The sequence below is a fragment of the Vigna radiata genome, unplaced genomic scaffold (assembly GCF_000741045.1).
Source record: "Vigna radiata var. radiata cultivar VC1973A unplaced genomic scaffold, Vradiata_ver6 scaffold_51, whole genome shotgun sequence".
NCBI lineage: Eukaryota > Viridiplantae > Streptophyta > Magnoliopsida > Fabales > Fabaceae > Vigna > Vigna radiata.
The window spans coordinates 358,438-381,110 of NW_014542732.1; the positions used below are offsets into that span (position 1 = coordinate 358,438).

The 22,673-nt window shown below is 37.1% G+C and overlaps 4 protein-coding genes across 4 annotated transcripts; 1 reads left to right on the forward strand and 3 right to left on the reverse strand.

Annotated features, from left to right (window-relative positions):
* Positions 1–1,453: 1,453 nt before the first annotated feature.
* LOC106780657 (protein FAR1-RELATED SEQUENCE 5-like) lies at positions 1,454–2,848 on the reverse strand. The gene is made up of 2 exons (XM_014668958.1): positions 2,737–2,848; positions 1,454–2,634 (listed from the first exon to the last, which is right to left on the reverse strand). The coding sequence occupies exons 1-2, from the start codon at positions 2,846–2,848 to the stop codon at positions 1,454–1,456; spliced, it is 1,293 nt and encodes a 430-aa protein (XP_014524444.1).
* Positions 2,849–3,829: 981 nt separating this feature from the next.
* On the forward strand, positions 3,830–4,794 carry LOC106780658. The gene is made up of 4 exons (XM_014668959.1): positions 3,830–4,073; positions 4,146–4,282; positions 4,350–4,451; positions 4,534–4,794. The coding sequence occupies exons 1-4, from the start codon at positions 3,830–3,832 to the stop codon at positions 4,792–4,794; spliced, it is 744 nt and encodes a 247-aa protein (XP_014524445.1).
* Positions 4,795–8,243: 3,449 nt separating this feature from the next.
* Positions 8,244–10,463, reverse strand: LOC106780659. Its single transcript, XM_014668960.1, has 9 exons — positions 10,308–10,463; positions 10,082–10,159; positions 9,380–9,990; positions 9,223–9,304; positions 9,048–9,137; positions 8,827–8,985; positions 8,602–8,742; positions 8,426–8,529; positions 8,244–8,343 (listed from the first exon to the last, which is right to left on the reverse strand). Exons 1-9 carry the CDS (start codon positions 10,461–10,463, stop codon positions 8,244–8,246), a joined length of 1,521 nt encoding a protein of 506 aa, XP_014524446.1.
* Positions 10,464–15,193: 4,730 nt separating this feature from the next.
* On the reverse strand, positions 15,194–20,761 carry LOC106780722 (DNA replication licensing factor MCM3 homolog 2). Its single transcript, XM_014669036.2, has 17 exons — positions 20,065–20,761; positions 19,875–19,984; positions 19,528–19,736; positions 18,940–19,070; positions 18,624–18,862; positions 18,307–18,543; positions 18,073–18,227; positions 17,773–17,981; positions 17,492–17,657; positions 17,210–17,412; positions 16,923–16,982; positions 16,744–16,833; positions 16,374–16,546; positions 16,046–16,123; positions 15,812–15,953; positions 15,633–15,733; positions 15,194–15,495 (listed from the first exon to the last, which is right to left on the reverse strand). Exons 1-16 carry the CDS (start codon positions 20,128–20,130, stop codon positions 15,674–15,676), a joined length of 2,328 nt encoding a protein of 775 aa, XP_014524522.1. The 5' UTR covers positions 20,131–20,761; the 3' UTR covers positions 15,194–15,495; positions 15,633–15,673.
* Positions 20,762–22,673: the final 1,912 nt, after the last annotated feature.

The window sequence follows — 22,673 nt, forward strand, 5'->3', positions numbered from 1 at the left end:
GATGGGCGACTTCGAGATCCCCCTTTGGAAGAGGAAGCCCGCCGTTTCTTCTGTGCACGATCCGCCATTAGTGGTCTTTAGGGTTTTGAAAAGAGGAATGGACGTTGTGATTAATTTGCAGTGAGGAACGTTTTCCTTTTGCCAAGTGAGTTATAACCATAATTAATAACTAATGGGGTAGTGGGTGAGGTGGGTAACGGTTAGAGTGGCCGTGATTTTAAAACTGGGTGGTGAAAGTTATGAAGAATTGATGGAGGTAATTAATTGTGTTTGCAGCGCCACTTCATCTGTTTGTTGTCTTGCTGCTGTAATCGATTATAACTGACATTGTAATCGATTACCAGAGCAATTAGTTTGTCTCACATAATGTTATTCCAAAGATTAACCTGTCAAAAGTGTGCAAAAGAGTTTTGAAAAATATATCAAAATAAAAGATGATCTAATAATAACAAACATCATCAAAGTGAGTTATCAAAATTATTATGAACAACAGATAACAATGACATAAAGCCAAGTGGAGGCATTTCAGATAGTTGTGAAACTTGTTGCGTTTCGTTTGAATAACGAAGGACCTCTTCAGATTGTGTATGAGTAGAGGTAGTTGTTTCCTGAGATNAGAANGCAACATATATGAGCACNATGTGACATAAATAANGCATAATTATAGATTAACNTGAATCATAGNACTCACATTTTGTTGAAGNGTTCTTGTTGAAGCATGTTTCCTTGAAGTGGTTTTCCTTTTTCTGCTTAGTGTTTCAACACTTGACTTCAATCTGTTAGTTCNTGGTCGGCCTTTACGCTTCACCGCCACGGGACTGCGAATAAGTACATCACTACTTCCACATGCGGTGTACGATGGACTATCGGTAACTGGATTTTCATACCTGAGTTGTCCTTCCTCACTTACTATGTTATTTCGTAATGATGTATTGACTCCAAAATTTTTACCAAGAGAATTCAATTCTTTTTCCAATTCATTAGACGCTGATTGAGATTCACAAGCAGCCTCAGCTATGTCATAGAACCGCTTACACAACGTTTGGTATCTTTGCATCTTGGGTTCCTGATGCAAAGAACTGTAACCTGCCCTAATCAATGTGTGCTTTCTTCTGATATTTTTACTCCAACGATGGAGCACGTATTTGTAGGGGACATTTTGCACATCTTCCTGACCGAGAACCAGTAGGCAATGCCTACAAATAATACCTCTAAACTCAAATAGTAGACAAGAACAGCTTGTTTCCTTTGTAAGAGGATCAAATTGAACATCGTAATATTTGGCGGAACATTTTCCATCCCACATGCACTCTTCCTTGATCATGTACTTATTAGAAATACAGTCCTTGACCGTGTCTTTGATGAAACAATTCATTCTGGACCGAAACTCATTTTGTACTTCCTCAAATTTTGCATGTGTGTACTCAACTTGAAATTGTCTCTCAATAGGTGATTAAGACCCACAAGCAACCGTTGTATTGAGGGAAGAGAAGTCGGCTTCTATTTCTTTTTGGGCTTTGAATTTAAGAGCATTATCATACTGAACCACAAATTGTTGAAGTGTCGTACTTGAATTGATGAATCCATCAAAAAAAGCATTCATTCCCTCACTTCTTTGAGTTGTGGACATACCCGCCCAAAAATGATTTTTCAAGTAGCAAGGCACCCACATGTGTCTGTCATCGTACAAATTTCCTAACCATTCATTATTTTCTAAGTTGTGTTTCCTGAGTACTTCTTTCCAACCCATTTCAAAGTCAACTGTGGAACAACAGTCATATACAAGCACTTTCACATCGTTCTTGATAGCAAGATAATTTTTATAGCCTTGCAATTTTTCAGGTATCTTTTTCATTATGTGCCACAAACACCACCTATATTTTGTTCTGGGGAAGACTTCTTCAATTGCATTAGCCATTGCCTTACACTGGTTTGTAAAAATATTGTCTGGTGCCTTGTTGCCCATACATCTTAACCAAGTCTGGAATAACCACACAAATGACGTAGTGTCCTCCGATGAAAGTAATCCACAACCAAGTAGGATGGATTGTCCATGATAGTTTACTCCCACAAATGGAGCAAATGGCATGTCATATTTGTTTGTTAAATAAGTAGTATCAAAAGACACCACATCACCAAATTCTTCACAAGCAGCTCGGCTTTTAGCATCCGCCCAAAATACACTAGTAATTCTATTTCCTTCATCCATTTCTAGTTCGTAGAAGAAATCGTTATTGAGGTCTCTCATTTTTGAAAAGTGACATAGTAGCGTCTGACCATCCCCCTCCTTACAAACTGACCTTCTATGTTGACCGATGAAGTTTCTAGCATCTCTCTCCATAAATTCCATATTTTCATATCCACCAGNNTCACTGACCATGCTAAGAAANCTCTTGTTTATACGNACACNGNNNTCATNGTTAACTTNCAATGTGTGTTTCNCATGCATGTTCAATTTTCTATTGCCACGAATGAGATTGGAGGTTTGTGGACAAAGCTCATGACTGTGCTCTACAACAACAGTCCTAACAACCCATTTGTCATCTTTTCGAGCAAATGTTATTCCAGCAGGGCATTGATTAGTCTGACTGGGTAAAGTTTTCACTTCAGGACGAATGTTAGAAACATATCTACCTTCCCTTGAACATACTAATCTCAAGTAATACACTTAGTTATTGTTGTCCTTCTTTGATGTTCTTGTTCGAACACCAAAACCACATCTTTTTCCATACTCACAATAAAATTTCTTTGTTTCTTCCATAGTGTCAAAACACATGTTCAAAGTAGGAACCATCTCTGAAAAACTATCATCTATGGTATTAAATTCCTCAATGCTTTCACCATCCATAGTCATTTAATGTCGACAACTGTGAATCCCTTGAATGAATGTATTACCTACCTAGATTGCTTAAAAAATTAAATAACTAAATAAAACAACTAATACATATGGAAGTCATAAATATATGAAACAACGTTGTAAGAAATGGTTCCACCAATAAATTTAAGAAAATGGAAGACATTAGAAATTTAGTGGGTGGACCGTACTTACATGTAGACTTCCAGTTGAAGGCCTTCAATGCTTCAATATACTCGTGTTTTAATGTTCTTGCTCTGCTTCTAACCAACCACCAACAACCACACTATGCCTTTAAATGCTGCTGTAGTTAACTTCAAAGGGGACGTCTGGTGAGAACAAGCACAAGTATTGCAAAAGATGAGATATTCAAAGTTAAATGGTTTAAGGTAAAAGCAATTAATGCAAAGAAACAAATGAAGACTACGGTATACGGTGTTTAAGGAGGGAAGCAACATTTAATGCATGCAATATATTAGGTATGGAAAAAGGTGGAGTGTAGAAGTAAGTATAATTTTGCACACATTAAATGCAACTTTCACTAAATAAGCAAAAAGTTATCCTATTGCGTGGGAGAATGTGTGAAAAAACAATCTGCAGTGTCATTTCCATGAAATCTCCTTCATTAAATGCATGAAAAAGGTTTACAAGGACAGTGGAGTTGTGATAACAAAATAGTTTTTAATTGAATAAATATTTTGATCAATTAACGTAAACCTTTTGATAAGTCCTCATTAGTCATATCAAACATAAATAATTTAATGTTAAAGTATTTTTTTTAATAACATTTATTTATCAACTTTTTTGCTCTTTATATAGGACCACACATTACGCCCTATGAAGTCACTCTGAATATAAATCCAAAATTTCAAAACACTTGTTCGAAGTAATGTGTATTCTTCACTACACGGTTTCCAGTTTCCAACTTAATATCTCTGGTTAATAAATTACATTCTTCTTTCAGGTAAGAAGACCATGGATGCTTGGGAAGGTCTTGAAATTGATGACGACGTCCTGCAATCTTTCTTGAAGAAATGTGATAGTTCCTCATCATTGATTCCTGGTCCGGTTGGGAATGTGCAGGCAGCCATGATGAATAGGATAAGTGATGATCCTCGTACCACCCAACAATTTGCTGAGGATGTTGCTAAAGCAACATATGAAAGAGAATTCAATTCAAATGCATGGAAATGGGCTGAGATGTACATCAAACACCATAGTCTGTATTTCTATAAACTTTGTAATTGAAAAAATATTTCCAGATGATACTAAAGTTAAGAATCAAATGCAGATATTGTGAAAGAGGGTGATATTAATAACGTCACTCACCTACACACAGCAAAATCAATGTCAACCCTTCACCTTGTTGTTTGTATTGTTAAAGAGTGTCACCCGAATGGACTTGGTGATATGAAGCTGAGTCTAAAGGTAATATTTATCAATAACATAGGGTTGGTTCGTTAACTTAATCTAATGTAATATTAAATGTGGTCAGGACCCTACTGGGACTATGAAGGCGTCCTTACATAAGAAAGTTCTTAAAGATCCATCTTTTGGTCCACATATCGGTCTTGGTTGCGTTATGATACTTAACAATGTAACCCATCTTATTCATAGATCTATTTATACTCCATAATTTTTGGTATTGTTACTCATATTTTTTGCTTCTTTTCACTTAGGTTCGTGCATTTAGTGCATTTCCACCAAACTATTATGTTAACATAGTGCTTCGGAATGTAATCAAAGTATTTGGCGCTGACATATGTCCTCCCACAAAGGAACTCGTCATGGAGACACCCAAACCAGTCATTCGACCCCTTGTGCTGGAAGAACCAAATATGGCTGAAATTATGCGAAAATTGAGATATCCTCATCATCTAAAACCATCTACATCGAAAGTACCAGACAACAACAATGGAGCAAACTCTAACCCAGTCTAATGATATTATGTAGACAAAATTGTGGATCTTTGTTTTCGTTTGCAGGTTACTTTGAATCTTTTAAGGATTACTGTAGTAATGTTCACTATAATTCCTTCTTTGGCTTTGGATGACTGTAATATTTATTGGGATGATTGTAATTCGTACTGGATGACTGTAATATGTATTAGAATGACTTCATCATCGTTGACGATGATTGCTTTATTTTGTTTTCATATGGTATTATGGTATCAATGTACACGCCATGGATCAATGAATATGGAAAAAATTTTCACCTAGTCTACTAATTTTAGTATCTTTATGTTTGTACAACATTATATTTTACAAACTTGGATGAAATATAAACCAATTAACTTGGATGAAAGACCAACAACAAACTGGGGAGCCCCCTCAAGCAGAAGCAGGGAGCAGCGTTGGACTTTTGGTACACATGCATATGTAATCGCTTACAGCATGTCCGTAATCGATTACACATGCTCAAAGAGTCCCCCTGGCTGACACGTGGAATTGGATCAACAACTCTTACTTACCACTGAACACGTGTTGGTCCTCAAGAAAGGACATGTCATCCCAGACTCTCAACCTACATAATAATCAAGTCATGACCAACAACAGCATACCGAGGAGCCCCCTCTAGCAGAGGCAAGGAGTAGCGTTGGACTTTTGGTACACATTCACATGTAATCGCTTACATCACGTCCGTAATCGATTACACATGCTCAAAGAGTCCCCCTGGCTGAAACGTGGAATTGGATCAACAACGCTTACTTACCACTGAACACGTGTTGGTCCTCAGGCAGGGACATGTCATCCCAGACTCTCAACCTAGAAAATAACCAAGTCATGACCAACAACAGCACACTGGGGAGCCCCCTCTAGCAGGGGCAGGGAGCAGCGTTGGACTTTTGGTACACATTCACATGTAATCGCTTACTGCATGTGTGTAATCGATTACACAGTCTCACAGAGTCCCCCTGAACACGTGTTGGTCCTCAGGAAGGGACATGTCGTCCCAGACTCTCAACCTAGAAAATAACCAAGTCATGACCAACAACACACTGGGGAGCCCCTTCTAGCAGGGGCAGGGAGCAGCGTTGGACTTTTGGTACAAATGCGAATGTAATCGCTTACAGCATGTCCGTAATCGATTACACAGGCAACTCACTCACACAGTCCCCCTTCCTCACACTTGCACTTGGATCAAACACTCTTACAAACCCCTAATCCCAGACTCTCAACCTGGAAAATAACCAAGTCATGACTAACAGCACACTGGGAGCCCCTCTAGCAGGGGCAGGGAGCAGCGTTGGACTTTTGGTACATAATCACATGTAATCGCTTACTACATGTGTGTAATCGATTACACAGCCAAATCACTCACACAGTCCCCCTTCCTCACACTTGCACTTGGATCAAACACTCTTACAGACCCCTAATCCCAGACTCTCAACCTGGAAAATAACCAAGTCATGACCAACAGCACACTAGGGAGCCCCCTCTAGCAGGGGCAGGGAGCAGCGTTGGAGTTTTGGTACAATTGCGAATGTAATCGCTTACAGCATGTCCGTAATCGATTACACAGGCAAATCACTCACACAGTCCCCCTTCCTCACACTTTCACTTGGATCAAACACTCTTACAGACCCCTAATCCCAGACTCTCAACTTGAAAATAACCAAGTGATGACCAACAACACACTGGGAAGCCCTCTCTAGCAAGGGCAGGGAGCAGAGTTGGACTTTTGGTACACAATCACAAGTAATCGCTTACTGCATGTGTAATCGATTACACAGGCAAATCACTCACATAGTCCCCCTTCCTCACACTTGCACTTGGATCAAACACTCTTACAGACTCCTAATCCCAGACTCTCAACCTGGAAAATAACCAAGTCATGACCAAAAGCACACTAGGGAGCCCCCTCTAGCAAGAGCAGGGAGCAGTGTTGGACTTTTGGTACAATTACGAATGTAATCGCTTATAGCATGTCCGTAATCGATTACACAGGCAAATCACGCACACAGTCCCCCTTCCTCACACTTGCACTTGGATCAAACACTCTTACAGACCCTTAATCCCAGACTCTCAACCTTGAAAATAACCAAGTCATGACCAACAGGACACTAGGGAGCCCTCTCTAGCAGGGGCAGTGAGCAGCGTTGGAGTTTTGGTACAAATGCGAATGTAATCGCTTACAACATGTCCGTAATCGATTACACAGGCAAATCATTCACACGGTCCCCCTTCCTCACACTTGCACTTGGATCAAACACTCTTACAAACCCCTAATCCGAGACTCTCAACCTGTAAAATAACCAAGTCATGACCAACAACACACTAGGGAGCCCCCTCTAGCAGGGGCAGAGAGCAGTGTTGGACTTTTGGTACACAATCACATGTAATCGCTTACTGCATGTGTGTAATCGATTACACAGGCAAATCACTCACACAGTCCCCCTTCCTCACACTTGCACTTGGATCAAACACTCTTACAAACCCCTAATCCCAGACTCTCAACCTGGAAAATAACCATGTCATGACCAACAGCACATTGGGGAGCCCTCTCTAGCAGGGGCAGGGAGCAGCGTTGGACTTTTGGTACAATTGGGAATGTAATCGCTTACAGCATGTCCGTAATCGATTACACGGGAAAATCACTCACACAGTCACGCTTCCTCACACTTGCACTTGGATCAAACACTCTAACAGACCCCTAATCCCAGACTCTCAACCTGGAAAATAACCAAGTCATGACCAACAGCACACTGGGGAGCCCTCTCTAGCAGGGGCAGGGAGCAGCGTTGGAGTTTTGGTACAAATGCGAATGTAATCGCTTACGGGATGTCCGTAATCGATTACACAGCCAAATCACTCACACAGTCCCCCTTCCTTACACTTGCACTTGGATCAAACGCTCTTACAGACCCCTAATCCCAAACTCTCAATGGTAAGCAATTACAACATGTTGGTAATCGATTACACATGCACTCGTAAGCTATTACAGGCTCACTGTAATCCATTACACACACAGAAAATGATCACCAGAAATTACTCATGAACAATACTTTATAGCTCTATTGATTTCCTTTCATTTGTCTCTGTACAATTGTGTTAAAATATAAAAATAAAATAATTCATTACACTCTTACAAACTTTAGCTGCTGTCATTTCATATAAATTTCGTCAAATCTCTCATAATTTGCAATAATGTAAATCATTACATTGTCTATTCAAGTGCTATAAAATAACTGTGTAAACCAACACATTTCTAATTTCCTATAGTAATCCAAAAAGCTTCAAAATTGAAAATCTTCGAACATTGTCCTCGTCTAAGATCCAGTCGCATAAATACTTCTTCCTAAACTCGGTCAATTGTTCCTGAAAGTAACATGCATATCACTTTAGAAAAAAAATCAAATATATAATGTTATATTTAGAAATTCAAAAATTTACAAAACTGTAGTATAATTAGGCATGCTTTTGCCATCATATTTGTCCTCTCCATCCCAAATTTCGAAGACTTTCATCATGATGACACCACCATTGAATCTGTACACAAAAACAAAATACATCCATTACTTGTCTTAATGAAAACAGAACCACTTCATCATTAATCCCAATAAAGTCTTACGTGTTAGGTTGGACAAGAATTTTCGCTTCTTGAACATTCAAAGCAATCTTAGAATCTTCCAATGTATTTGTAAGCAAACCCCAAAAGTGTTGAATATTTTTAGCCTGTTTTGTACACAAATAACCAAAACAAGGTCAAATAAAGAATGATTAAATTGTTGACCACTCAACAAAAACTCTAAAACATATAATGTTTCTGTCAATCCCAGAACGTCCTCTGATTCCCTTGTCCAATGAGTCAATCACAAAAAACTGCATGGTGCAGAACTTCAGTGCATAGCACCACCAGTGACCACTACTAACAACTGAGATGAACACCTACAAAATTTATTTTTAATAAGTCAAAATAAGAACTTCATATTAAATTAGCTACTACCTAATTAAAAAGTTCAGTAATCTTACCCAATCAGCATTCAATAAATCTTCGACTCTCACTAGATAATTTCGGAAATAAGCCTGGTAATCACTAAGTTGCCACACATGTCTTTTGGCAATTCTTTTTTTATTGTCGTTCAGAAAATGGGTCTTAAACAAAACGACATACTTAATCAATAAACAACCCTGTGCATAAAAGAATAGACAATATAAAGACAAAATAAACAAACTGCAATTACATCTTTTACCGCAAACATTGGACTGAATATAATCCTCTTTATGGATCCAGTCGACCTTTTCTCAAAGTATATGTACATGGTTGCTGCAAAAATTATAACCTACGAAAATAAACATAACTGTAACATGAACTTATTCAACTTCTACAATAAAAAGAACATTAATAGACGTCAACTCTATAATTACCATGTTGTCTACACATTCTCTATGCCCTAAAGAGTTACAATCCTTGGTGGTCAGCAATTGACCCATTATTTCACAAACATAGCTGAAAAAGTTACAAAATCATATCAGGTACCAAATATAATTGTGAACAAATACAAATAAAGTCATCGCATGTTACCTTTGTACAATGCCTTTGCGCGTCGCAAGGAAGTACAACATAAACACATCAATCGTTTCTCTTGGATCACCAACAAAGGTATACAACGACTCTACGACCATCGGTTGAACATCAACATTTACTTCATCCTCCTCGTCATCACCAATGTCGATGAAAGTTCGTGGCTGCTCTACGGATTCTTCATCACCAACTTCTTCATCTGCAACTGGTTCATAAATAGGTGTTTCATGTGCACCTTCTTCAGGTAAAGCTTCTTCATGTGCACCTTGTTCAGCTGTAGCTTCTACATGTGCTGCTGCTTCATGTGCGTCACCTGCTGCTGCCTCTTCATTCCCCTCACCAACAACATGAACGGAAGGATATTGTTCAAATTTTCTCATCTTTCTTTGATGACTAAGTTCCTTCCTTAAACTAGCTATTTCATCCTTTAGGTTTCTCATTCTTTGGTTGTTTCTTTTTATTTTCTCCACTCTTGAAGCAAGTGCAGATTCATAACTACCATCACCTTTTTGAGGTGCTTCGTCACTGGTTCCCACAGCATCCATATTCAATGCAGCATGGATGATAGGATTTTGATGATCACTGGATGAAAGGTACCAATCAAATTGTACCTAACAAAAACAAAAATCATCTTATCATTCAACTAACAACTCTACAATTCACAAAATAACATAAATATTATGTGTTGACAAAGTTACTTACCTCTCCTTTCTGGAACAAAACTTCTATTTCTATCGTGCCATAATCTAAAGAACGAAATCGCAGAATCCGTGGAAATACCTTAAGAGAAGTATTACCATGCAAGCACAGTTGTTCATACACCCAAAGCAATGAAAGCCAAAAAAGAAGTCATCACCAAACTTCTTACAATCAATTAATTAACTTAATAATAAGAATTGATACCAAAAAAAAAAACAAAGAACCATACCTGCAAAACAGCAACAGCCCCACTAATGCTTAGAGAATCATCAATCTCTCCAGTCAGAATTTTCTTATTACATCTATTTAAACTCTTTACAAGATATGTGTGTATGGCCGTACTCCAATCATAATTACATAAAGCATCCAAAACTAGACAAGGCATGTTACAAACACGTCTTGCCTTTCTAGGAAATAAAAACACCACAAAACAAACTAATATATACAAATGACATACGACATCTTCATTAACAACAATTTTATTAAAAATGTTTATCATGTCTTTCAATGTGATTGTGCTGGAATTAAACAACTCTCCAACTTTACGTACAACTGTTTCATCAAAAGGAACCTCTAACCCACCTACTCCTAACCCTAAAGTCATCACCACGTCCACAACATTAAAAGGAACCATTTCTTGCCTAACTCTAAATGATTGATGGGGCGGAACCCATCGACAAACCAACTGTTTCATCATTTTCATGTTCAGCTCTATCGGATCTACAATCTCTAAAAACCATTTAAAAGGAGTTTGCTGTATGCGCCTCTCATGCCTGGATTGTAGTAAAGAATTCATGTCCACAACATAGGATGATTTCACCCAACCTCGACATTGCCACTATAAAACAGTATTAATTAACAAAGTCCATTTTACTGCTCCGAAAAGTCAAAACAAATGACACATGACAGAACTGTACCATATGTGAAAAATTCAAACACCTACAACGACAAATTCTAATACAGTTAAAAAAAATAATAAACAAAGACACAACAAATTTAATTTAACACCTAAAAATAATGCGCTATTTATTCAAATACAAAGAACCAAATTGCATCTTTTTCACTTTGCAGTTATTTCAAAACAAAGACTACTCAGAAATTAAATGATAAATCCACATGAGTCACAATTTTGGTACTTCAAAGAATATTGACATACTTTTTATCCGTTAATCATAGAAAATGGCATCAAGGTGACAGTCTAACCTACAATACATGCCTTGTACATTGATTCTCAATCACTAAGATTAAGGACTGTAACTCGATAACAATCACCCAACCATTCTACTACTAACAACATGCGAAAAAAGAAGTTTTTTTTTATCATTTGTATTCTTGCTTTTAAGAATCATCCAACCATTCTACTACTCAAAACCATTCTTTTAAGGTTTCCAATTGGGAAATGTTTCTTTGACAACAGAATTTTGACAACGATTTGCCAACGACAGTTGGCGTGCTCTCATTGGCTGGTTTTATTAAATTTGTTTAAATCAAAACAGGCGAGGGGAAGGGCATTTGTGGAAAAGGGTTTCTGGAATACAAATGGTTCGTGCCTAAGAAAGTATATTTCTCCACGAAATTATCTCTCTCTGTCGACACCAAACCCAAACTCTCGCTCCACGATTCCGAACTCTGCCGACACCATCGAAGACGTGTATCTTCATCTCTGTCCGCCAATATTTGTATTGAAGGTTGACATTGAATGCTTTTGTTTCCGTGATTGATTTCATCTCCGTCCGCCATTGAAGTGTTGGTTGGAAGTGTCGAAAAGGGCGAACATTGTCATCTTTTCTCCAAAGGAGAGGTTTTTTTGTTGTCGGCGTTGTTACTTGGTGGGTTTCGTTCGGTATTAATCGAAAGGTATTCCAACATGTCGTTGTTACATGCACTTAATGTATTTTGTATCTATGTGAACGATTGTGAACTCTCTAACCCTCGGTCCAACATTGTTTACTCTTGGCAGGCCAACGAAATCGTTTGTCTCAGAAATAGTTGTAGTGTTGGGAGGAAGTCTAGATAGGGACCAGTGTTGTAACAATAATATCGAAAGGTACTCTTCCACTCTTATGGATTGTTTGTCGTGTCCACGTATTGTCTTTGCTGCTGCCTTGGGTTACACTCTGTAATTGGAAAGGATCGCGATATGTTGACAACGTTTTTTTGCCAACGTTTTGACAACGCCACGTGTCAGCGTTGGATTCGCCCAGTTTTTAAGAATTTTTTAATTCGAAATCTGATTTGAATTAGGGTAGTTCTTATGTTTCCGGAAATGCCCTTGGTCTTTTTCAGAGATCTTTTGAACGTGGAAACGTTGGGTTTGTCTCCAATTTAGGTTTGTATTAGGTTTGAAGCGGTCTCTCTTCTCGATATTCGGCTTTCGTTGTCGGAGTGTTTCGATCTCGGCGTCCTTCGTTGTCGGAGTGTTTCGATCTCGCTTTCCTTCGTTTTCGCAGTCTTCGTTCTCCATTGTATTGTAGTTGGTAGCATTGTCTTTTTCTCCATTTTAGGTTTTGTTTTTCTTTTTGTAGCGGTATGTCATTACTTTCGAGCTTTTCGTTCTTGGTTTTGTTTTGAAGTTGTATTAACTGCGTTTATTTTGTGAAGGCGTGGAAGTGGTGAGCAATCTGTGTTGAGTGCGACATTGAATCTTCGGCTTTGCTATTCCGAGAAAGTTTTTATCTTATGTTTTGCTATGGCTTCATCAAATGACATTGAGTCTTCCAACAACAAGGTATGAACATTCACGTTGATGCGTATTGGTATTTGGTTTTACCTTTGGTTTTGGGGCTTGGGATTTGTGGTTTTTTGCTTTTTGGAAGAAATGTTTACTAGAGTTTTTTTATTTCTTTTTTCAGTTATATGTTCGTCATTCCATGAAAACAAAGTATGTTGCCGGTTTGAATGCATTATTGATTGAGGAGCACAAGTGTATTATTTCGAAGACTCCCTTTAAATGGTTTATGGACTTACAGGATAACCTTAGGATTGGCAGGAACATTTTGAGCGATTTACTTACTAAATGGGTTGATGAAAGAGGAGGTTTTTTATTTGGTGAAAATTTTGTTNAATTCAAGGAAGTGGATGTAACATTAAGCTTAGGGTTGTCTTTGGTTGGTGACAAGATTAATCTGAATGAAAAGAACCTTTTAGAAAGTCATTGTCGGAACTACTTTCATAAAGAAAAGGAAAAAGGAAAATATAAATTGGATATGATATATGATTTTGTTTTGAAAAACCACAAAAAGTTGTCTACCATAGATGTTTGTAGACGTTACATTTTTATAGGAATACATGAGGTATTGCTACCTAGTCGTAGCAGAACAATATTTCCAATATTGTTTGAAAGTGTTGATAGAATAAATGATTTGGAAACTTTTTGTTGGACTCCTTTAGTGTACCATTATCTTCTTAGTAGTTTTTGCAAACAGAACTTATCATGGAATAGAGGAAAAGGTACAACTAATTTCTATGTTGATGGTTAGGTGCAAACTATTTGTATTCCAGAAATCCTTTTCCATAATTGCCCTTCTCCTCGCCTGTTTTGATTTAAAAAAATTTAATAAAACCAGCCAATAAAAGCACGCTGTCATTGGCAAATTATTGTCAAAATTCTGTGAAATAAACATTTCCCATAAATCTTTATGAAATGCCATGTGAGGAAAGTGAGCAGACCAATCAAGATGGCTAGCATTGCCTAGAAAAAGCAAAAAGTAAGATATAATCCATATATTGTATCTATTGTTCCATCTTCAATTTTTGAAACAAATGTTAATCCTTCATAATGGAGTATTGCTTCTAAATAGGCAACCAAATTTCTCCATAGAAAAAGCCTTTATGTTTGGTGAGCTGAATAACCAAGCACCTTCAGTTATATTACAAGAGATATGAAAATAATGTTGTTGTAAAGGAGATGGACACGGCCAAATGCTGATGTAAAGGAGACAATCTCGGATATGAAAATTCGATATATATATATATATATATATATATATATATATATATATATATATATATATATATATATAATTGGATTAACATATGCGATAGTAACATAATTTTTTTTAATCTAAATTAGTTTTATTAATTTTAATAAATTCACATAAAATAATTCATATCAATTAAAAAATATCTAATTTCATTATAAATTAATACAAAATCATACATCATTTTAAAAAATTATAAACTAATAAAATAATTAAAACAATAAAATAATTAAACTTTTATATATAACATATTAAACATACATAGGATATTGATATTCGAAATTGTAACCATGGGATCTCCACATCCCACTCCTGTACATTCGAATTTTCGTATTAAGTTTATTTATTTTCAAAATCACTTTTATTAATTTTAATAAATTTATAAAAATTAATTTATATTAATTAAAAATTATATAATTACATTATAAACTCATATAAAATCATAAATAATTTTTAAAATGATTAAAAACTAGTAAAATAATTAAATAAAAATATAATTAAACTTTCATATAAAATATTAAACATTAGTTGGACTTTCACATTCGAAATAGATATTTACGTCCGATTTTGATATATTTGGATTCTTATATCCGATACTGTCATTTTTTAAGTTTTTTTTCTATTCAAAATTAATTTTATTAATTTTAATACATTCATATAGAAATTAATTTATATTAATTAGAAATTATATAATACATTATAAACTCATACATAAAATTAAAAAAAAAAACTAATATATAAAGTATTAAAAAAATTAAACTAATATAAAAAGTATACAATGGAATAGAAAGATGCAAGAGTACAGAGACCAAAGAATACATGTTTGGTGATCGGAAAAAAATAGAAGTGAAATCACTTATTAATCAGATTATTAATCAGATCAGAAGCATTTTAGAAAATTAAAGATACAGCATAAAATGTTTGGTAATATTTTGATGCTCCCCAATTATAGAGCACAAAGTTTTGGAAGGGTGGCCATATGTTCAAAATCACTAGTTTATAATTGAATTCAACTCGTCACAAGCTCCAAGCTTTTCTTTTTCATTTTTCGGTTAATTTTATGGAACATTAAACTTTGCCAACCACGTCCTATTTGGTGCCAATAATAAGTATCACTAGTGAAGGAACATAAAACTATGCAAACCAGTCATTTCTAAATTCTTGTTTTAAACGAATACTTTGCAGTTAGCAGAGTAGCAATAATACATAAAGATAAGGCCTGTATCAAATTATATCAACAAAACGCAAAATTTTCAATAGGGGATAACAAAGTTCATCTTAATTTAAATGTTCTGTGAAGAATAACATGCAGTTTCCTTGTCGATGTGTTAGCGAAGAACTCCCAGATAGCAAGGTATGAACTCTGGAATTTCCAAATCCTTCTCAAGCCTCCCTTCGTTGGGAAGTCCATCCTGCCCGAGCGGCAAATTCTGCGCCCTGATATTCATCCATAGTTGATGAAACATTTGTTTTACAATTGCAAATTGTGTAAACACCCAAGTCAAATTAAACCAATGCGCTCATATTTAGTAATGACAACTCATGATAATGTATTAGTTTGTAAAATCGAATACCTTTTTGAATCTTCGTTGAGATTGTGCCACAATCTTAGATTTTATGATATCATATGCACCATCCCATCAACTATCATCACTCTATTGTCATCTTGCAACCTCTGAAATTTCAGAATACAAAAATAGTAACGAAGTTCGAGTTGGGAAGGTGGCAGCAGAAATTTATCAGAAGATCATACCTCTAATAGGAATAGTATATCTGCAGCGGTGTAAGGTGAATCTGCCCCTCTGTTGATAACATTCTCTAAGTCTGCAATAGCTATGAGATCCAGGCGGTTGGCTCGCATATGCTGACCAAATAGAGAATTAAATGCTTCAATTCTGCATGTCAATATAAGATATTTTATGTCAGAACCAGTAGGAGCACAAACATAAGAAAACAACTAAAAGGCAGGAATCGGAAGTTGACTGGCCTTGCAGGGGTGAGTCCAACATTAGCTTCAGCTGCTGGGGTATCATCTACTTCAATGGCTTCTGTTCCTAATGTTGATCTAGCCAAAAATAAATTACTAGTGTTATTAGTCCATAATGGACAAATATAGACCCCCTCAGCATTTACATGGCAGCGTAGAAGTCTTAATGCTTACAAATGAGCAAGGATGCTAAATTACGAGGGTTACAAAGAAAAAATCTTCTGCGGTAATAAATGAATTTTCGTGTAATCTAATTACAGTAGCAATTAGAATGAAAAGTTGCTTGCAATATATTCATCTTTTCCAACTTGTTTAAATTATTGCTCACCTTCTATCTTTAGAACCACGATCAGGACCATCATTTTCATTATGATCAGCCTTACGCTTCCTGTCTTGCTCTTTCTCCCTCTCTTGCTCTCGCTCCTCCATTTCTGTAAGTTCTTTGTGATATATTGCAAAATTTAAAACCTTTAAAGCAGCTTCAACATCAGACTTTGAAACCTGAAAAGAGAAGTGCTGGTTCAATCACAAAGTATAGAGAACAAAACAGTGAAAATATAGGCTGTTGAAGTACCACCAGGTAGAATATATAAGTAAAATAGCACTAGGAGAAAGAGAAAAGTGCGCAGCTAAGGAGAATGCCAACTGCTTGTTTGACGGAGAATAGAACACTGAAAAAGTAGATGTCAGTCTAGTACCTTTCTGCTCAATTTCAGTTTGGCATGAGCTGTTGAGAGACGTATGATGGTTTCTAAGGTTCTGGCAGTTATGGGAAGTGTTCCTCCTGTCTGCATAAAGTCAGCATTATATCAATAAAAGAAACTATATTGTATAATGGCTCGAATGCAGAGCACCTATTTCAACTCTCAATGCTAACCTTTGCATTTGAGCTTGCATTTCTGAGCTCAGCATAGGCTGTGACAATGTTCTCAGACGCCTGTGGACGATGTCAATTGATGTTAAATTAAAGCTAGTCATATGTCTATACAATAATGGACGGGAACAGAAGCATAGCAACCATAAAAAATAATCAGAACCATTCGAGTATGGCAATTGTAAAGAGAATTCATGGATAAATATAAACTTCTAAAGAGAATTCATCATACATCAAGAAAGATGAAATTGATATATTAATAAGAAAGGAAAATAAGAAAGGAATGTAACCTCATCAGTCAGTTCAGGTTGAATCCTATGCTTAGCGTAGTGGATATATTTCTTAAGAAACTTAATTGTAAGAGTATCACGTTTGCGACCTCTTTCAGTTTTCTTCCCATGTAACATTCTGTTATATTTGACAAAGATAGACGAGTCNGTATCAGCTTCATCTTCTCTTCCATATCCNGAGCTCCCATTAAGTGTTGCCNCGCCTATATTGTTAATCTACTTTCAATAAANNAACTAACTAGTATAAGAACGTCTCAAAGCATTGGAAAACTGCTTATTTACCTCCATCAACAGCAGAACGAAATCTATGCATACGAAGTACATGCTCAGAAATTCGACGATCAATGTCAGGATCCATTTGATCTAACACAATAAACAGTAGATCAAATCGAGAAAGCAAGGAGTCTGGAAGTCCAATATTTTTAGTTGGAGTCAATGAACGATCATACTGTATAATTGCACATAAAAAGTCACGAGTTAGAAAAGAAATTGAAGGTTCAATACAGTATCAGGAAATTGGATAGTTTAAACTGCACAGCCAATTACCACATAACACCACTTACAGTTCCATATATGGGATTTGCAGCGGCAACCACACTGCATCGGGCATTTAGTGATGCATGGATACCAGCTTTAGCAATAGTCACAGTCTGCTGCTCCATAACTTCATGTATAGCAACACGATCTTCATCATTCATCTTGTCAAATTCATCAATGCAGACAACACCTCTGTCGGCAAGAACCATTGCCCCAGCTTCTAGCCTTCTTTCACCTGAGAAAGAAGTAACAATCGTCCTTAAACTTAAATGACAAATGTATAATAATAGTACTATGCATAGAGCCCATGATAATGATCTTTTTACCTGTTTCTTGATCTGAAGTAACAGCGGCTGTCAAACCAACCCCAGAAGAACCCCTGCCTGTAGTTGATATGGCCAAGGGAGCAATGTTCATAATTGCTCTCAAGAGTTGAGACTTGGCAACAGAGGGGTCACCAACCATCATCATGTTAATGTCACTAAAGAAGCAAGACAGACCAGCGTTAAAATTTTATATTTAGTTAAAAGAGAAGGGAGATCAAGCAAAAAAACACGAACCCTCGCAAGTGAGTGCCATTCTTTAAGTTCTTCTCAACTCCACTAAGCATCAACAAAATCACTGCTTTTTTTATCCAAGAATGCCCATATATAGAAGGTGCAAGCGAATTACTTAGCAGGTCAAATGCATCATCTCTTTCAGCTATCTTTTTAATGTTTTTGAGATCTTCGGGGCTGTAGATTGGTGCATTAGCCTCTTTGTTGAGAAGAGAAACATTGTTGGCTATGAGCACAGTCCTGCACGAACATCAATCAATCAACTTTCTGTTTATTAAAGCATAGGAGTGCACAGAACTGTCAGTATATACTGGGGCTACCTGAATACTCCATTCACACTGCCTTTACTTTTCCCTGCAAGAGCCTTATATACTCCCACAATTGCCACTCGATCTCCAGGCTTGCAAGAATCAACAAGGTCATCTTCTACAATGACATCCACTGTTCTTGGGAGTTGACCAGGAGCAGAATTCTCAGGAACTTCTTGAATGGAAAGAGTTTGATGATCTTTGTATTTGCACAATCCATACTCAGTCACAAGTAAGTTGCCATTTTCATCCTACAAAGATTTTAGTCAATAAATTTCATCATCACGAGAAGACAAAAAATGTTGGAGATCAACAAGCTTGACATTACCCTTGTAGGATAAACAGATCCTGTGGGCAAACCCAAATTAGAGGTAATATCACGATATTCGCGAGAAGTGAAGTTTCCCGTGGTGGGGCAGAAATGAACACTTTTAACAACCTTCGGCCTTACAAGAGAACCTATAAATTAAAAAAAAAAAAAGTGAGATGCCTGCACGCTTAAACCAGAGCATTTGTTCACAAATTTGTTCATTAATGATATTAACTTGTAAATAAAATAACAGCTTTGTAGGTAATATAAAAATATGAGGTGGAAGACTTGTCAAACTAAAAAGAATTATAATGGCCAAAATACACTCAGGCCATACTAACAATGACCATGAAAAAAGATAATCCTTTGATCTCAAAATAACCAAAAGAAAATACAATTCCCAGAGCCACTAATTAAACCCAGTAAAACTTAAGGACCGATTGGATCAAAAAATCAAGACAATTTTGATTTTATTTATAGGGTTTCAAAGTCAATTTAGGAATCGAGACGCCCTAATTTCATGGGAAACCAGCTGCACTCAATCATTAAGTTATGACAAAATGAAAAGGGACAAAAAAATATAAAAAGAAGCAAAGGTAGTTTTACATTTGGTGACAATGCCCTCAACACAGACCATAGAACCTATGAATTCAGAAAGAAGCTCCCTTGGCGTGACTCGGCGAGAAACAAAGGGACCTTCAAATCCCACATGCACTTGTTCCCCTTCCTTCAAATACTTAGGATCAATACCACGAGTAGCGTCCGTCACCGCATCGCAGAGCGGTTGAATGTACTCACTTGGAGTCCTGATTATCCTGCAAAAATTCCAATTTCTACTTAAAAAAACAAAATAGAACACCAACTGCAAGCAATAACTTCACATGCAGAATCAAATTCAAAAGAAATGTAAGGTCAAAAGTAAAATTAAAAAATTAGTGCCGAGAAGTGCTAACCTGTTACCCAAGTCGTGGAAGTTATGGAGATCGGAGATGTTGATGATGAGGCGGTGACGCTTGTGGTTGATTAGGGCTTTGATTTCGTCCATGTAAATGCCCTTTCCCACCTGATGATCCAACACAAATAGTTAGAACGAGGACAGAGTAACAGACAAAAAAATAAGAAGAGAAAATGCATAGGACATACATCTTGATCCAAGAAATCCGTGAATTCTCGCTTATGCGCTGCCCTAACTTCTTCGCTCAAGTCCATTTTTGAAGGTTGTAGTAGCGAGAGCAAGGTTATCAAACTAGTGTGTTAACTCGTTAACTCGGCGAGTTTGCGTTTTTAATTCTGGTTTCCGAGTTAGCAAACTCGGTTTTCATGTAAAGTCCGTGAAATCGGTCTTAAACTCAGTGGCAACGGTTAAAATGACGATTTTGCAAAGATTTTCCGAATTTGAAATAGGAACAAACGAAGAAAGAGGAAATAGTTTTGGGTTTAGGGCTCCGTCAAGTTTCGCTGTCGTTAATGGGCCAGACCTCTTTAGCTTGCCTTCGTGTTCGTTATTCACCAGTTCGTGGTCGCCGTTCGCCGTTCACCTGGTTCATGCTCGTCGTTCACCCGGTTCGTGCTCCTCGTTTACCTGGTTAGTGGTCACGCTCCGTTCGCCTGGGTCGCGCTCTCCATCGTGGTCATGCTCCGTTCGCCTGGTTTGTGCTCGCCGTCGTGCTCACCACTGCTGCTCCTGATCTTGTCGCTGCCACTCCTGGTCTCGCTGCTTGTGTGGAGTGAGACTTTTGTTTACGATCGGACTTCACAAAACTCTCACGAGTTTACGTAAGAACATTGGGGAAGAGATGGTGCTTCTTCTTCTTTTGGCGCGAGGGCTCTGTGTTTGGCGGGAATATGAAGCTTCATGCTTGATTTGTGGCGGGAACAATAACTTAATGCTGCTCTTGGGCTTTTCTTACTTCCAAGGCCCAATCTCTTTTAACACATCCAAACCCAAGTGAAAACGAGGCCTTTACTTCTTATATTTTATTCATTTTCAATTCGTTGTTCTTTGCATGTACCATGTATCATATCGAAAACGATATTTTAAACGGTTTTTTAACACAGTTTTGACAATTGGCCGGATTTTTAAAAAAATAAATAAGTGTTATAAATTCAGTTAGGGGCATATTTGTAAGGCAAAGAAAATGAATTTTCATTTCGCGCTCTCTTTCATTGACAAATTCTCACGGTTTCGTCACTTAATGTCGCTCATTTCTCTCGTTCTCTCATCCTCACTTTCGTTGTCACACTCGGTTTCTCTCAGTTGTCACGCATTGTCGGTGTGTTGGTCATTCTCATTCTGTCATGATCACTCTCGTCGCGGTGGGTTTCTGTGAGTTCTCACTTTCGTTATCGCGCTCAGTTTCTCTCAGTTCTGAGGTGTTGTCGGTGTGTTGGTCGTTCTCGTTTTGTCATCATTACTCTCGTTGTCGCGGTGGGTTTGTGAGTTCTCAAGCGTTGTCGGTGTCTTGGGCCTTGTAGGTGTGCGCCGTTGAAGCCCTGTTCCATTGTTGTATTCGGTGTTGAAGCCTTGTTCCTTGTTGGTGTGTTGTTAGTTTTTGTGTAAGTGGAACTGCTCGAGCACTAACCTAATCTCTAGTAGAGAGGTTGACCAACATTGCCATGATATTGTAGTACAAGTTCACATTACTGGATGTAACTATAATATTAACCACCCAATACCGCTGTGAAGCAGAATAGACAACCTGAATTTATGTTCAAGTTCTATAATTTGTTATATTTCAATAAAAGTTTGTTTATGGTTTCTTTGAATGAATGAAGTAGGGTGAACTCATCAAAATTGTTTCTTATCTACATGATCAGGTGCACAAACATGATTACCCACACTAAAATCAGACCAAAATAACAAAATCAGACCAAAATAACAAAATTCAGACTTGTAGTCAACATCATAGTTTCCTAGGATACCCAAACATGAACAACCGCACTAAAATCAGACCAAAATAACAAAATCACGCCTTAACCATAGGATTTAAGGCAAAAATTGAAAAATTCAGACTATGGTCCCTTGTGAACAAAAAACGGGCTCCCTCAGTTCAACTTTGTGTCCAAATCACAAAATCAGCTCGCGTAATCGTTTACCACTCTGTTGTAAATGATTACTAGACCTTTTTCTACATAAGTTCTTTGAGGACATGAATTAAGTTCTTGTAGTCAACATCATAGTTTCCTAGGAAACTCAAACATGAACAACCACACTAAAATCATACCAAAACAACAAAATCACGCCTTAACCATAGGATTTAAGGCAAAAATTGAAAAATTTAGACTATGGTCCCATGTGAACAAAAAACGGGCTCCCTCAGTTCAACTTTGTGTCCAAATCACAAAATCAGCTCGCGTAATCGTTTACCACTCTGTTGTAAACGATTACCACAACTTTTTCTGCATAAGTTCTTTGAGGACATGAATTAAGTTCTTGTAGTCAACATCATAGTTTCCTAGGATACTCAAACATGAACAACCACACTAAAATCAAACCAAAACAAGAAAATCACGCCTTAACCATAGGATTTAAGGCAAAAATTGAAAAATTCAGACTATGGTCCCCTGTGAACAAAAAACGGGCTCCCTCAGTTCAACTTTGTGCCCAAATCACAAAATCAGCTCGCGTAATCGTTTACCACTCTGTTGTAAATGATTACAACAACTTTTTCTGCATAACTTCTTCCTGGACATGATTTGGGGGCTTGCACTCAACATCATACCTTCCTTGCCTACCCAAACATGAACAAGCA

Bases quoted from the DNA above. Each gene is read 5' to 3' on its own strand.
- LOC106780658 (XM_014668959.1), top strand. From the start codon at position 3,830: ATGGATGCTTGGGAAGGTCTTGAAATTGATGACGACGTCCTGCAATCT. The intron at 4,074-4,145 runs GTCTGTATTTCT...AATCAAATGCAG, and splicing joins GATGTACATCAAACACCATA to ATATTGTGAAAGAGGGTGAT. The intron at 4,283-4,349 runs GTAATATTTATC...AAATGTGGTCAG, and splicing joins ATATGAAGCTGAGTCTAAAG to GACCCTACTGGGACTATGAA.
- LOC106780659 (XM_014668960.1), bottom strand. From the start codon at position 10,463: ATGCCTTGTCTAGTTTTGGATGCTTTATGTAATTATGATTGGAGTACG. The intron at 8,743-8,826 runs GTAAGATTACTG...TAAATTTTGTAG, and splicing joins ATTTATTGAATGCTGATTGG to GTGTTCATCTCAGTTGTTAG. The intron at 8,530-8,601 runs GTTTTTGTTGAG...TGTACAAAACAG, and splicing joins GAAACATTATATGTTTTAGA to GCTAAAAATATTCAACACTT.